Source organism: Ochlerotatus camptorhynchus, unplaced genomic scaffold (assembly GCF_037179485.1).
Source record: "Ochlerotatus camptorhynchus isolate MF236.1 unplaced genomic scaffold, CSIRO-AGI_Acam_v1.1 ptg000222l, whole genome shotgun sequence".
Classification (NCBI taxonomy): domain Eukaryota; kingdom Metazoa; phylum Arthropoda; class Insecta; order Diptera; family Culicidae; genus Ochlerotatus; species Ochlerotatus camptorhynchus.
The window spans coordinates 3,753,725-3,768,925 of NW_027040712.1; the positions used below are offsets into that span (position 1 = coordinate 3,753,725).

The 15,201-nt window shown below is 38.6% G+C and overlaps 1 protein-coding gene across 1 annotated transcript in view; it reads right to left on the minus strand.

Moving 5' to 3' along the window:
- Positions 1 to 246: 246 nt before the first annotated feature.
- Positions 247 to 15,201, minus strand: part of LOC135703914 (U8-agatoxin-Ao1a-like) — a 91,876-nt gene continuing 76,921 nt past the window's right edge. The window contains exon 3 of the mRNA XM_065225283.1: positions 247 to 2,832. Within this exon, the coding sequence (XP_065081355.1) occupies positions 2,670 to 2,832 (163 nt within the window). The 3' untranslated portion in view covers positions 247 to 2,669. The remainder of the gene's footprint in view (positions 2,833 to 15,201) is intronic.

Consider the following 15,201-nt stretch of genomic DNA (forward strand, 5'->3'; position numbering starts at 1 on the left):
ACATCTTTTTTTTTAGCCACGATACGATGATTTTCATTTTTTGCGATTTATGAACCATTTCCATATAACAAAGACATTTGATCATTAACTAAAAAGTCCTTACCTTTCTGAGGTTGGTGCTGATGAACGACACTCAGATTTCTACCCGGTCCTAGATTCACCACCCCGAACTCAACCAGAAGAAAAATCAGGCTGTCATCAACGAACCGTGTCATCGGTCTGGAGAAAGAATCCTCAAAAAACACATTCTACCTTCCGAAATGAAAAACCAGGCGCGAACGAGTTGCTGCTAGTTTTGGTTTTTACTATATTTTTATTAACTTACTCTTCATTGTCATCGATTCACCTTGTCCTTCTTTGCGTGTTTCGTTCGTTTGTTTGCTCATTCCTTTGTTTTGTATGATTTTTTTTTTTAAGTTTTCATAATTTGTTTCTCTTCATCTCCCTCGTCTTCTTTACACTTTATACACATTTACAAAAGGGCAGCTATTTAATAAAAATAAATAAATATGGTAGTAATCAAATGCAGCCTGGAGGAGCACTGGTCGCATAAGTTCACAATCCACCATATCTGGAGACCTTTTTTGTTTTTGCTAACCCAGGCAGACACAATTTATCCATAGAATTAACTATTAGATAAGATGGGAAGTAGTCACAGGTGGAACGGAAATGTTCACGAAAATGAATAGCCATATTGACTGACAGCAAATTTGCTCCGACTCGGAAAGGAGATTCAATTCCAATTGTAGGAAAACGTTTTCCTAGTCGATTTTTTACGGGTGGAATCAACTACCTACGCTCCAGTGGAATGAGATATGACGCATAAAGACGTGATTTACGACTTTATGAAGCGCGCTGCTGGATCAAAATAGCGAAACGCGTGGGTGGGTGGTAATTGATTTGTTGTCTTTTTCCCTGCGCATAACTATTCCATATGGATGAAAAATGAAACAAAAATGGAACCGATGAGCAGTTATGCGTGGTTCAATCAGCAAAACTAAGCTCGGAGAAGGTAAATTTATCGGAATCTTCATACGTTTCCATGAAACGGTGGGGAAGTGCCAAAGCCGATGATCTCAGTTCTTCGGAAAAACTTCCAACAGTAAGATAACACACGATTACCAGTGTTACACACTGAACAAGGAAGGGAGCATGTGGATTCGCCTAATGGAGTGTGAAACAGGCGCCAGACAGATGTGTGGGAAGAGAACTACGTACCTTTGTAGGAAATAGCATTGAAGTTGAAGCTTTCGGAGTCGGAGCGGGAGGGATCATCCCAACAGACCGAATAATGGTGGCGGACAGCTTATCTGCCGGAGTAGCAATATCGGTTTTGCTTACGGGTTTTTTTTTTTGCTGATGGATACTAAGCTCCTGATGTGTTTGTGGTTGTGGATTTTACTAAGTTTCCACAGTAAAGCGGTCGCAGTGTACAACAGTGAGATGTTGGAAAATGGGAGATAAATCGTTTACTACACATGTATATAAGAACATCGGAGAGGAAGTCTGATAAATGTGCTTAATGCATATCGCATAGATCCGTTAGTTATTTTTCTCAAGTAGGTATGCGTGCAGGGGAAAAGTGCTTGCAGAGGACTTTTCTCACTCAGCTAATAACACTCGCTCGTTTTTGAAGGCTGGGAAACGGTTGGGGTGCCGGACGATGATGGTCTGCCCTGTTTTCCGAGGAGAACCGTGCTCTGGACACTTTTCCGTTCATATTAATTACTCCTAATTAATTAGTTTTTCTTACTGCTCCGTTTTCAGATTTTCGTCTTCTTCGTTCGTAACACTTATATATTGGTTGATATTCATCTGTTTATATTGCACAAACAGCGAATAAATTAGTCGTATCAAAATCCACTGGACATCAGAAAAAAACATTCAACATGGTTTCACAAAGTTGAAGTGCTTAGCTTCTCAACATCCTGGGCTTTAAATAGGTTTGTGTGTGGAATACATCTTTAAAGCATCGATTAATTGATTATAAGTTGCCTCTTTATAATTCTTTATTTTTTTCCATTAGCTGCTCTAGGGTTAGTTCATTTTTTTTCTCATCTTCCATCGTCTTTCACTCAACTTATAGCTCTTAAACAGTAAAGAATGAATCTGAATAACCTAGACAATATTTTCTCTCTGCATATAATCATAATTATTATCATTTATCATTATCATTATTATCATTATCATTAAGTAGTGTATTCCTTTTCAGTTGTGTAAAACATACCTCATTTTTCAGTTTCAACTAAAGCATTGACCGTCTGACTAGAAGTTCACCGCAACAAACCAAAGTTTACTTAATCTAAACAAACGTAAAAGTCGAGGTTTGTATTTTCTTCATTTTCACCGAATTTTCTCAGAAAATAGCGCATGAACCAGATTTCACCATCAAATACAGTATTTTCATTGTTTGTTTGCCATATGTGTGTCCTGTTGCCGTAGGTCCTCGAAGTTATATTTTGCAGAAGAAAATCCAATCATTGTTCCGTTAATCAGCAGCCAAAGGACGAATGCGTTGTCGGTCCGATAACCAATAGTAATAGCAGCAATAGCACTAGACCCGATGATGGCGATGATGGATGTTTTTCACGCTTAAGTGACATCATGGGGAAAAACCATCCTCCATACGAGTGGATCGAGCCGCGGCGTTCGAGGGAACAGTAAACCATTCATCCCCACTTCTGGAACAGTCCCATCCGCTGACACCGACAGTTCGAGCCCCAGAGATTGCACCGGCAGGAACTGTTGTGGCAGCAGTCGTTGGAACGGTGATCGCACGTGCCAGCCCGTCGAATGCATGACCTCCGGTAGACCTGGATCAATGAGGAGCGCCTGGAAGGAGATGGAGGAAATAGTACGGGTTCATTACATGTTTGGCAACATATGATTGGTAAAAGTTTATTTTCAAAACACAACTGATGAGCATCTTCATGACCCAGGAAGTCTCGGAGTATGTCATGTACATTTTGGTTCCCTGAGACCGACACATGTAGCATGTTAGGTTCATATAGTTGTGTATTGAGTCTCCATGCTTAACTATAGGAGCTTTTCCCCTATGTTAGTTGAGTGTTGTAAGCGGTGGGAGAAATCTTCCAATTTTGTAAATAAGAAGAGAAAATATCTAAACTTTTCTGCAGTCTGCTGCAAAAAACACGAAGACTTCTTCCTTCAGTGGAAATACCTGTGTCATCGCCAAACAAAGATTTGTGGCAACCCTGAGGCAAATCAGGGAGGTCCAAAGTGAAAACGTTATACAATATAGTCCCAAGAATGCTACGCTGAGGAACTTCTGCTCCAACAGATAGTCGTTCAGATTTGGAATTTTGATAATTTACCTGCAGAGTTGTTAAATAATTTTGAATCAATGTCATAATATAGAGTGGAAAATTAAACTTTTTTCAATTTAGCAAGCAAACCTTCATGCCAAACACTGTCGAATGCCTTTTCTATGTCTAGAAGAGCAACTCCAGTTGAGCAGCCTTCAGATTTGTTGGAGCGAATTAAATTGGTAACTCTCAAAAGTTGATGAGTAGTTGAATACCCATGGTGAAATCCAAACTGCTCATCTGCAAAAATTCAGTTCGTGTTGATGTGAAGCATCATTCTATTCGAATCTATCTTTTCAAACAGTTTACTTATTGATGAAAGCAAACTTATTCGACGGTAGCTAGAAAATTCAGCTGAATTTTTATATGGCTTCATTTTTTCATTTGCCAGGAACGTATGTCAAATGGAAACATTTGTTAAATAATTTTACCAAGAAAGACAAGGTACTGACAGAAATTTTTTTGATATGGATATAGAAAATTCCATAATCACCTGGAACTTTCATATCTTAATACTTTTTAGTTATGAATCTTACTTCATCCAAATCAGTTTCCCAGGAAGCATCAAACATATTTACTAGAGAGAAAACATTGAGATAATTTCGAGCAACCTGATTCTCAATAGGACTAGTATGACCCAAACTGAAATTATGGGAACTCTCGAAGTGCTTAGCAAGTTTCTGAGCTTTTTCCAAATTTTCAATTCTTTAAGATAGCAGGCTGTGCTTGTAAACGAACATCACGTTTATTTTTACTGTTCTAAGCTCGCGTGTTTTTTTTTTTTTTGGATGTCAAGACTTTGGCTCTACAACTAGAAGTCAAGCAAATAGAGACCTGAAGTTTGTGAAGAGTAAATCTGAACCATGAAGTCTGAGCAGTGATACTCAAATTGGGTGGATCTGTTGTGATTTTTTGTCCAGGCTGGTTCCACATTTCTTATGTGGTTCGTCTTCATAAGGGCTGTACAGTAATGGCTGCTTCTGAGCCCCGAGCAGCGTGTATTTTTACTAGTGGCTTTGAAACCAAGGTGGAGCCTCAAACAAACTCGTGACATCCCAATATTATGATGGAGGTGTGGCAGATCGCTGAATCTATCAAAGGAGAACATTACTCGGGGAATTTCAAACAGATGAACCGGAATGGTATATGTTGGCTCCTGTCAAGAAGTGGATCATCTGCAATTGGGATTGCTACGATGAAAAGTGGGATAGCGTCTTGTTGCATTGGCGAGATTGTTCTTTTTTTTTATCGCTTTTTGTCAATTTGTCCTTTGTTTCCGTGAATCTATGTTTGAGGTTGATCATGTGCCCACGGAGAAGGAGTAGACTGTGTGTGTGATCGAACGTGACGTTTTTTTTTTTCGTGGAGTTTTTTTTATCTATAATCGGTTGCTGATCTGGCCAAAACCAGGCCCAGAAGACAATTTCTAGTTTGTCAGCGAGTTCATTAAGACAGAAGAAGTCCTGCGAGAGCTGCTTCTCATTGTATCTAGTGCTACCTCCCTGCTATTTCCCGCTGCGAAGCTGTTCCGAAGACAAGTAGAACCTCCATGAGGCGTCCAATCATTAGTTCCATCATTCGCCTCAGCGTTGAGTCGCAGCGCTGAACCTGACAATTGGCCTCAAAAAGGCTTGCCAATGCACACACACTTAGAAAATTCATGTAAATTTAGGTGCTCTACGAGCGACATATACAAGCGTCAATTTTGACACTCTCGTTTATACTTCACATCATGACTGATCAAACCATGTTAAACGTGGCTGCTAAAACATGCAATCTCAAGAGAAAATTTAATTGAAATATTGGTAATATACCCACTGTAAAACTCAAACAAAGCTATACATACTACTGCTGTCTTCAGCAAAGTTGTGTAATTTGATGATATTTAAATCTATGTAGAACATGTCAAACCGTTTAGTTGAGATTATAAGACCAAAAAAGCCAAAACAGTGATTTTAAGGTACTCCTGTCAAGAGTTCACTTAAATATTGTGAATATAATGAAGTTTGGTGTCTTCAGCAAAGTTTCATAAAATTTGTTGCTGAAAACATAAAGCTATTATCTCGAACCAGTAAAAAAATAGTTTTTGTAAGTGTAATACCAGCTTAATAAAAATTTGGATAATTATTTCAAAAGACGTGGACCATTATTACGAGAAACTTCTTCCAAGACACCAAGTCTCTTGAACGACGATAAAGGGTAGAAAAAGGTATTGACTGTCTTTTTTCAGAATGGTCCCACTGTGCGACGGCCAATTTAAAATAAAATCTTAAATTTAACGAAGTTTAAATGTTCCATGCGAAGAGTATGGAAATTGGAAGTGGCTATCACAATAGGGGGGACGTTTTCTTTCTTGGCATTAAGCCGGAAATTTTTAATGGAACTTTTGAATTGATTGCTCAAATAAATTTCATCAGAAAGGGGATCAAGAGGTCGCCCTTTTCTTTTGAGTTTAGGCACCATGGCGGCAGAAGAAAGTTTCTCCAAATTGGCTTCCTAGCAGATTACTATAAGATTCCAAACGATCGAAGAGGAATTCTCCAATTAGATATTCAAGCAGGATTAACACAGGTAGGGTCCAAACAAGGATGGAAGAGGAATGAGAATAAAAAAAAGGTAGAAAATTGGAAGGTAATATTTAGCACTGAAGAGTGCTGTTTGAATTTTTTGTAGCTTTAGGTAGGAGTAACACTTCCTTCAGCCAAAAGCAAATAGATCCGCACGGCAAGAGAGTATGATGAGATTAAAAACTTGATTAAACACAACACACATTGCTCTAATAAGTTTGTTCTGTGCATAATCAGTTTGCTGAAACTTAATCCGGGCGGGCGGGGCTGTCTGGATGTAGCACTAAAGTTGATTCTAGAAAGTATGTAGGGGATGTCAATTTCTCCCAACAGCAGCTTTCCAACAAAGATAGCTTTCTGATGGCTTCTTCTTCTCTCCAGAGTTGCCATTCCTAGTAACCGGCAACGACTTTCGTACAGTGGGAGTTCAAACTGTCTCTATCATTTTTATCGAAACATCATGATGGAAACTCCACACGACCGATGCTGATTTTAACCCGGAACTTACCAGGGAAAAGTACAGAGTTCGTAAACAATACGGATCACTGAACTCTTTCGAGATGCGGATGATGAAGCCCAGATCCCGATTAACCTTAGCGATGATGTTGGAGTAATGATCACGGAACGTCATTTTGTAATATAGCTCCAGCCAAAGTTCTGTGATGCTTGTGACTCTTTCCAACGTTTCAACATAGATCGTCCAAGACCAGCAGATAGGAGATTGCGGGTGAATGATATTATTCTTTACACTAATCACAAGATGATTCCTGTCGCACCAGTCCTCAATAAGATCAAGATACCACTGCAGCTGCTGGCATTGCTCTATTGATCGAACTATCAAGTAGATTTTCTGGTCATCTGCATGCAAAATTTTACATGCATCGAGTAGAATAGAGCAAACATCGTTGAAAAACAGGCAAAATAACAGTGGTCCTGGATCGCTTCCTTGTGGCACACCCCATCTATTCGCAAGCATTTGCGACTCTTAGCTACCAAGTTTTATACGAAGGCGGCGGTAGACAAGGTTATATCAACCGGTGGCAACTAACGATTTTAAATTGGCTCACTACTTGGCTAGCCTATTGGTCCCAAGCAAATCGATTAACGTTCCCCATTCTTGTCAAAATTCTAGTACTACACATTGTTTGTTTTGATTCGCTATGTAAGTTCGACAGATAAAATGAGGGGTTCGTGAATTTTCTTATGTTTCGAGGGGTGCATCGATTAGCTTGGGACCGAAGAGAGTACCAGATCTGAGCCAAAAAGTTGAGCAAGTTTCTTCGGGACCTTCTAGTCTTAGAGTTACTTCTATGGTTATATCTTAGAGGTAACTCTAAGACCTAAAAGTTCCGTAGAAACGTGCTCAACTTTTTGGCTCAGCTCTGATACTATCTTCGGTCTCAAGCTAATCGATGTACCCCTCGAAACATAGGAAAATTCACGAACCCCTCATTTTATCTGTCAAACTTTCATAGCGGCAGGATTTATATAATCAGTTTGGTATCCATCTTGTAAACCGTATGCGTGATAATGTTCGCACCATTGAGCAATGTCAAAATGCTCAAAAATTTCGTTTTCGATTTTTTTTTTATTTATTCAAAGGGGGGGTGTTTCTCAGAGTCTTAAACTATGTTAATGGTAAAAAGGTAAATGAATCATTAAACAATGACGATGTTCCTTAATAAGTAAAAAAAACCTCGTTAAAATAGATCGGGTTGCTCCTTAAATGATTGATCAATCATTGTGTACATTTGTGCATTTTTACTGAACATTTCAGCTGATTTCATGGTACTTATTAACCTTTCTACAGCAGCTTTTCCGTGATATATGGTACAATTACACTTCAAAATGGTGCAAAGCGGTGCATACTAAGGAGCATTTTCAAATGCTTAATGTACAGTTTTCTCTATTTTAGGAGCGTACTTTAAATATTTACTGAACATTTTAAGATTTTTAACGTATTTTGATCAATCATTTAAGGAGCTACCCGATCTATTTTAAGAAGATTTTTTTTACTTATTAAGGATAATTTTATCTGTTTTATTGAGCAAAAGTAGGGCTGCCTATGTTAATCATCGATCGAGTTTCCACTTGCTGCAATTACGGCCTCCACACGCTTCCGGAATGCACGGCAGGTACGGGTCAATGTTCTGAGGTTTGCTGTACTCGGGTGGCGTTTAGAACAGGCCTTGGCCTTCATGACGCGCCATATTGAGTAATCCAGCAGATTAAAATCGGGGCTGGATGGCAGCTTCATATCCTTCGCCCAGAACGGAAGATGTTCCTGCAACCACTTCTGAGTGCGGTTCGAGGCGTGGCACGGAGCCCGATCTTGTTGAAATACAACATTTGGCTTCGGACCGTACTGTTCTTTGATCCACGGAAGAACATGCTTACTTAAAATCCCGATGTAGACCTCCGTGGTGACCTTGTCGCCTTCTGGAATGAACACCGGGTCCATTTTTTTGCCATCGGAAGCCACCAATCCAAACACCATAACGCTAGCAGAATGCTTGGATACACGTTCTTGTGCTCGTCGGTCACGTCTTTTACCGGAAGAGAACTAATATGCCGGTCGGTTCTTGAATTTGATACGGTAAACATGCTCTCGTCGGTAAACAGGATTACCGGATTTTTTCGCTTAAGGAAGTTCAAGATTTTCTTGCATCGTTCGACTCGTAGCTCCCGGATGCGGTTGATAATCATGTGAGTTTTTTTTCCGTGCCCTCGACTTCGCCCCGCAATCTTCCTTTACGATCTTCCGTGCCGTAAACTCACTGATCCCGTGTTCCTTTGCCATTTTCCTTATTGAACGCACTGAACTCTCAGATTTACCTCTATCGATTTATCGTCCTGCCCGTGTTATTTTTTATTCAGAGGAGTGGAGCGACGGGCAAGAGTCTAGAATAAGCTTCTAAAAAACTTCTAGAATAAGCTTCTAAAAGAAGCTTCTAATGATTCTAAAAGAAGAATCCAGAGGAAGCGTCTTAAGAAGATTATTTTAGAAGTTTCTACATCTTTGTTGACAATTAGATTCCTTTAAAATTCTGTTAAAAATTTGTTTTGAACTAAACACTCTCCTAAGAAACCCTCAAAATTCTCTTCTGTTTTTTCTCTTCAATTTTTTTTTTATCATAACCAGCAATCGATTGCATTGATATCTTTCACCGGTTTCAACGATGTTTTTTTTTATAATAAGGATCCATTTCTACAGCAGTAACCCCTCCATATGTATATGGGGTGGGTGGTACTGTCCACCCACCGTTGTTTTTCGGCTATCCTTCAACCAATTACGCTTGTTTTGTAATGTGATTAGTGTCAACCATAAACTAGCTACCGAAAGACAATCAGCTCAATTGGTTGCTGGACAGCCAAGAAATAGCGGTGGGTGGACGGTACCGCCCACCGCATATATGGAGAGGTTACTGTATATAATATTTTCCAGGTTCAGTTAATCACGTTGAAGTTCAGATCATTTGATCTACAAGATCATGGAACCCTTTTGAGTTGTATATCGATCGGACATTTGTTTATGGAGATATTTCCAAAATGGAACGTGCCACCACAAAGTGGTTTAATTCGAGTTTTATTTTCTGAACATCATTATGTGTTGTCTAGAATGACCAATTGTGTTCCACTCATTTGCAATCTGATTTATTTATTCCAAGTAAACCCAGAACAATCATCGGTAGAACTCCATTCTTCCACAAAAGCAATTAGTGTCATCGGCTTTCGGCTGAATCAATTTACATAGTTAATTAAATTGCGGATTCACAATTTATAATTAAATTAAACAGCGAGATCAAAGCAAATGGAAGATGTTCCCTGCTTTCACCCTCGGCGAATATGGTACTTTATACAGACAAGCAGGTTATCACAAATAACAAAAACCAATAATGCCGAGAAATTCCATTTCAATGGTACATAAAATGGATCCTTCGATTGTGTCTCCCGCATTCACAGAAATACGATTCTTTTTACTTGTAACATCTCGCTTGTTAAGAACATCCCATGTTGCAATGGAAAAAAATCCTCGCTATAGTCAAATGAAACGTGGAAATTCTTATGTAAATTTCGTCTCAATAAATCCAATTTTGCGGATCTCTTGGCATTCGTGACGAATAAATTCAGCGGAGACGGGGAAGCAAAACGATTCACTCCAGCACTGTTTGTGTCAGTTCACCGAGTCGCGATACAATTTTGTTGGAATATTAAGCTCCTTACCATGTGGTTTGCTAAGTAGATTTGTCTGGCTCGCAACTTGTATATCGCAAAACAGCGTTGTTATGTTTACGAGTCAGATCAGAAAACACTCGGTATGATTTTTCCAACATCTGGTAAGACTAGAGTGTTACATACAATATGCCATTACCCTCCAAAACAGTGGAAGTGAGTACTGATGGAGGGTGCTTCTAATGTCCTGATCCTATTTGTTTTGAAAAAAAACTCACTCCATCCTATGTGAGTGGGATAGCTGAAGCTGTGATAAGCGATTTACAGCCCAAAATATCATCACATTACATGAAATTGTGGTATGAGACATGGGGGCCATGTCTTGCCCCTTCCTCCCTCTCACGCTCACTCAGTGTTCTAAAAGTGGTCGTTGAAAAATTGGATTATCGCAGGAAATTGAATAGCTGTCGATTGCGTGCTCACTGTAATGGCACTTCCTGTCAGATCGATAATAAAAAAAAAACAGTGCTCAGCTATTTGTGACCCTCATCTAGTAATGGATTCGGCTGTCAAGTGAATTGCATTGCCATGCGTTATGTTGATTGAGTGGATTTGAAAAGTTATTTTGAGGGATTCGTGGGCTGTGATTTAATAGAATTTAACTGCTGATGAGTTTGTTGGATACCAATTCGAAATTGATGTGCTATTTTTGAGCCTGTTAATCAAATCAACCATTAATGACGGAAACATGGATGCAAGAGGTGCTAAGCGACTCTGTGCGCTCTCTAAAAATAAGCCTGGTTTTAATTTATGATTTATTTTTATTTTATACTTGTAGGGTAGAAGAATTATATTTCGCCACTGTGTTAGTTTTCGCCACGTTCCTAGAACAATTAGCGTTTTTAGAATAGTGAACAATTATTCATCCAATATAATTCAACTTTAAGGCGCATTCAATGAGTAAGCACATGATTTCAATTACTTGCTAATAATATCAACGGTTATATTTTATTTATCATATTCTTTAACAATGCTTTTTCAATTGTACTTAATCTTTTTTTGAAAAAAAATGGAAAATGAGGCATTTCAATATTTCCTGCAATTCAAAAAAATCAATAAACTAATTTTCAGTTTTAATTATAAAAATCATATATTTTGAACGATTTTTGATAAATTAAACGGTGGTGAATTATAGTACAGAAAACTACACGATTTTAATTATCGAGACTGACAAAATTTCCTTAGTAGTTTGGAAAAGCAATCCGGATTTTTGTTTTTACCACGGTAAACAAGGTAGTCTTAGAGATCACGAATTTTAAAGACCCAGCAATAAAAAAAAATGGTTACAAAACTCTATCATACATCACAAAATCCCTAATATTTCACAATCGAGATTTGTATTCCTAGACGCACTCAAATTTAGTTTTATGTCCATGAAAAGAAAAGTTGCCTAGGTCCCAGTGTTATGTTTCTTTTCTATGATTGAGTTGTTACAGAAGATTCTATTCTTGGTAGGAATTGAGACACCACTATACTGCCGCTCTTCGCATGTCCGTCCCATAGCGAAAATCAGCAAGCCGAGGAAATCGCGTTTTATGTTTGCTTCGTACCATTGATTCTTATGTGATGGGACAACCAATGTGACTGTCTTTCAAAATTTTTCAGAACAAAGTTGATGAGTTCATCTAGTATTATGAAAATATGGGTAATTAGCTACCATTTGCATTGAAAAACTCAGTTTTGACAAAAACGACTATGGGACCGACATGCGGCTACAGAGAAGAGAACGATTTTTTTTTATTAAATTACTCATGGCTAACTAAGATCTACATTTAATTCTAGACTGCAGTTCTTCCAGTTGCTAAGCGCATCGCTTCATCTATATCCTAAATCTTTAAAATTGTCTTAAAATTATTAAAATTTGACTAAATCCTTGAACTTAAATAGTTTTCTCTGTGCCTCAATATCAACTTAGTTAATTGTTTGTTTACAAAAATTAAAGGGTTGTGTCCTAGACACGACAGCACTATGACGGAGAACTACGCAAAGTTGATGTATGTCATATATTTTTGACTGTTATGCTTTATCTTAAAATTTTCAAGTATTTCAATGTTTCGGTTATGGTTCGATGTTGCTTCAAGTATTTTTCCTGGAATGTAATTAATTATTAAAATTCAAATGTGGGGTCTTAAACAAGCCGTTATATATTGTGGAGTAGCACCCCAGTGTAGTCCACAAAGGCGCCATGCATGTTGTGGGATTAAACAATTACTAAAAAATATGTTAATTATTTTCAGTAGTTCCATCATTAGTTTTAAATTAGGTCTCTAAAGCAGAGAAGAGAGTGAATGTTGCATTTTAAGATAACGCAACAAGCAATTGTTTTCCTTATCAGAAAACAGTACTTTCAATATTCAACAAAATGTTGGTTCATACGTATGTCTTTGTTTTGCAAAAATTACTTTTCCGCGTTTCGTATTAGGGGCGGTTCATTAACTACGTAGTAAGTTTTTTGGGATTCTAGCCCCCCATCCTTCTCCCTGCGTAGACAATTGTCCATACATATATTTTTTTTTAATTTGTGTGGGCCATGGATTAGTGCCAACCCCTCCCCACTCCCCCTTACGTCAGCTGTCTAGGTAGTTAATGAACAGCATCTTAGTACGGTACCCCAAGTCCTTTCCCCCCTTTGGTTATCAAGGTGATCCACCTTTAACCGCTGACTTATCCTGTAGCTATGGGTGATACGGGTGTGCCCAATTTTAATTCTTGATAGAATGGGGCGATCTGTGGCATTTCCTTGGTGCGTAAGACATATTTTTAAACCATTCCAAATCCCATCTTCCTCAGATCTTACTCTTAGCCCATCTGACGACGTAAGGCGAAGGAACGGACAATTCAACAGGATGAAGTTCTCTACCATTTCCTGCCAGTTCCCGGAATGCCCGGGAATCCAACATAAGGAAACACTATTTGCAATAGCCGTAAGCTCTGCCTCAATTAACCAAGGGTGACGTGTAGAATCAATATTCATACCACGTAGGCAACTGGCGGAATCACTGAATATTCAGCACTAAAGATAGAACAAACCGACGGAAGTGATACTGGAATTTAAAGAAATAGCAGTACTCAAAAAGACTATTTGTTCAATTAACTAACGGAACCTCATTATGACCAGTTAGACTCATCCACCGAACAGCTTTAGTTACAAGGCAAACCAGCAGATAGTATTTGAATGGGGAGCTGGCAACATTCCGCCATAACTGCTGATGTGGGACTTGTTACAAAGGCACCTGAAGCAAATCGGAAGGATTGGTTATACAAAGAACGTAGCTTTTGCACTACAGTATCACCACCTCTACTAAAGAGTCCAGCTCCATATAAAATTTTGGGAAATAGCCAGGCATTAACTATCCTGAGGATTTTTGATCTTTGAGCACAAGGCATTCTAGCTCCAATAGACTTGATAACTCGCATTTGGTTTACCGTAGCCTTGCGAACAAAGTCAGCATGATCTTTCAAATTAAGACTGCGGTCAAGGTAGATTCCAATTTTTTTTTAGATTTTGTTTTGCAGGGATGATGGTTTGTTTTTCAGTTCTGGAAGTTTACTAATACCTTTTCTATTGGAGCTAATTTGAAGAAGTTTTGATTTTTCCGGGGCAATGACGAAACCTCTTTGATCTGCCCAGTGAACAACCGTATTAATAGCTGACTGGATTCTTTTTCGAGCCAAAGATTTAAATTTATGGAAGGAAATTAATGAGATATCATCAGCATACACTAGGATGTGGACATTGGGAGAGATTGTTTCAAAGAGTGACTGCATGCAAATAAGAAAAAGCAGAGGCATGCGTTGTTTTATATCTTTTCAGGTGCAAGCAGAACAGTGTTCACTCGGCTGTCGACAAAAGCAGGCCACTCTCGATGTATGCTACGCGATCGTCTGTTTTCTCGGCAGCAACCATTGTGTGGTCTTCCTCACAGCAGTTCTTTCGGTCGATGCGTCGTCGACTTTGGAAAGCAACCGTTTCGTGATGAGTGTGTGAGTGCTGACCACGTTTTGCGCCCATTGCTACAATGGACGCGCTGTGACCCTCGTTGGCGTACAACAATTTGCCATACAATGAAACTACTGGAAGCGGCTCCAGTTCTGATGGAGGAGGCTTTTTGGATAGTGGAAGATAGTGTTTATTGTGTTGTACCTTTGACTATAGCAAATATTATAAATTAACAATATGGTTCACTTCCAGAATTCCCATATATTTCTAAAAAGACGCATAAGTAATACCCTCTCCCGGTGAGAAAGGTGACTAAAAACATTCGTGGCCTTATTATTTAAGCGTGTAATCAATTCATACGTTTAGTCAAATAAAAGGTGTGGCAAACAGTATTAGCTTTCTCATGCATTTTACACGCCTACCCTGACGTCATGACATTGTACTACGTTCAGACTATAGTTGATATTAATAACGTAATAGCGTTATCAAAAGTGCCTAAATAACGTGATATCCGCTATAGTTTGAATGTACAATAAGCTTAGAGGTAATCCAAACAAATAAAAGAAAATGCAGATTATATCTGCCATCCCTCTTTACATACCACATTGGCAACTGACAGGAGGAAAACTTTCAACACGTTAATAATCGTTAACCCAATTTTGGGTAATCGATTAACGAACACGGTAAGAAAAAAACACTCAAAAACACTTAAATTTAAAAAAAAGCTCAAAAAATAAAAATAATAAAAATGAATTCGATTTTAAGTTAAAAGTACTCAACCGTCATGTTTTCAACATTGGGAAATTTTAACTTATTTTTGGATGAAAATCATAGCAACCTGCGCTGCCTTTGATACTGTCATTTTTGTGTGCTTCATCGCCTTCGTTCGTGCTCCATTTTTGGCGTTGACGGCACCGTCGAAAAATGGTCTCTGCTAGAAATCATTGACAGTTTCTTATGGGATTTTTCAGTGAAGTGAAAGGATAGTACCATAGAGTTAACTCTAAGACCAGAAGATCCCGAAAAAATGTGCTCATCTTTTTGGCTCAGTTCTGGTACTATCTTCGGTCCAAGCTAATTGATGCACCGCTCGAAACATAGGAAAATCCACGAACCCCTCATTTTATCTGTCAAA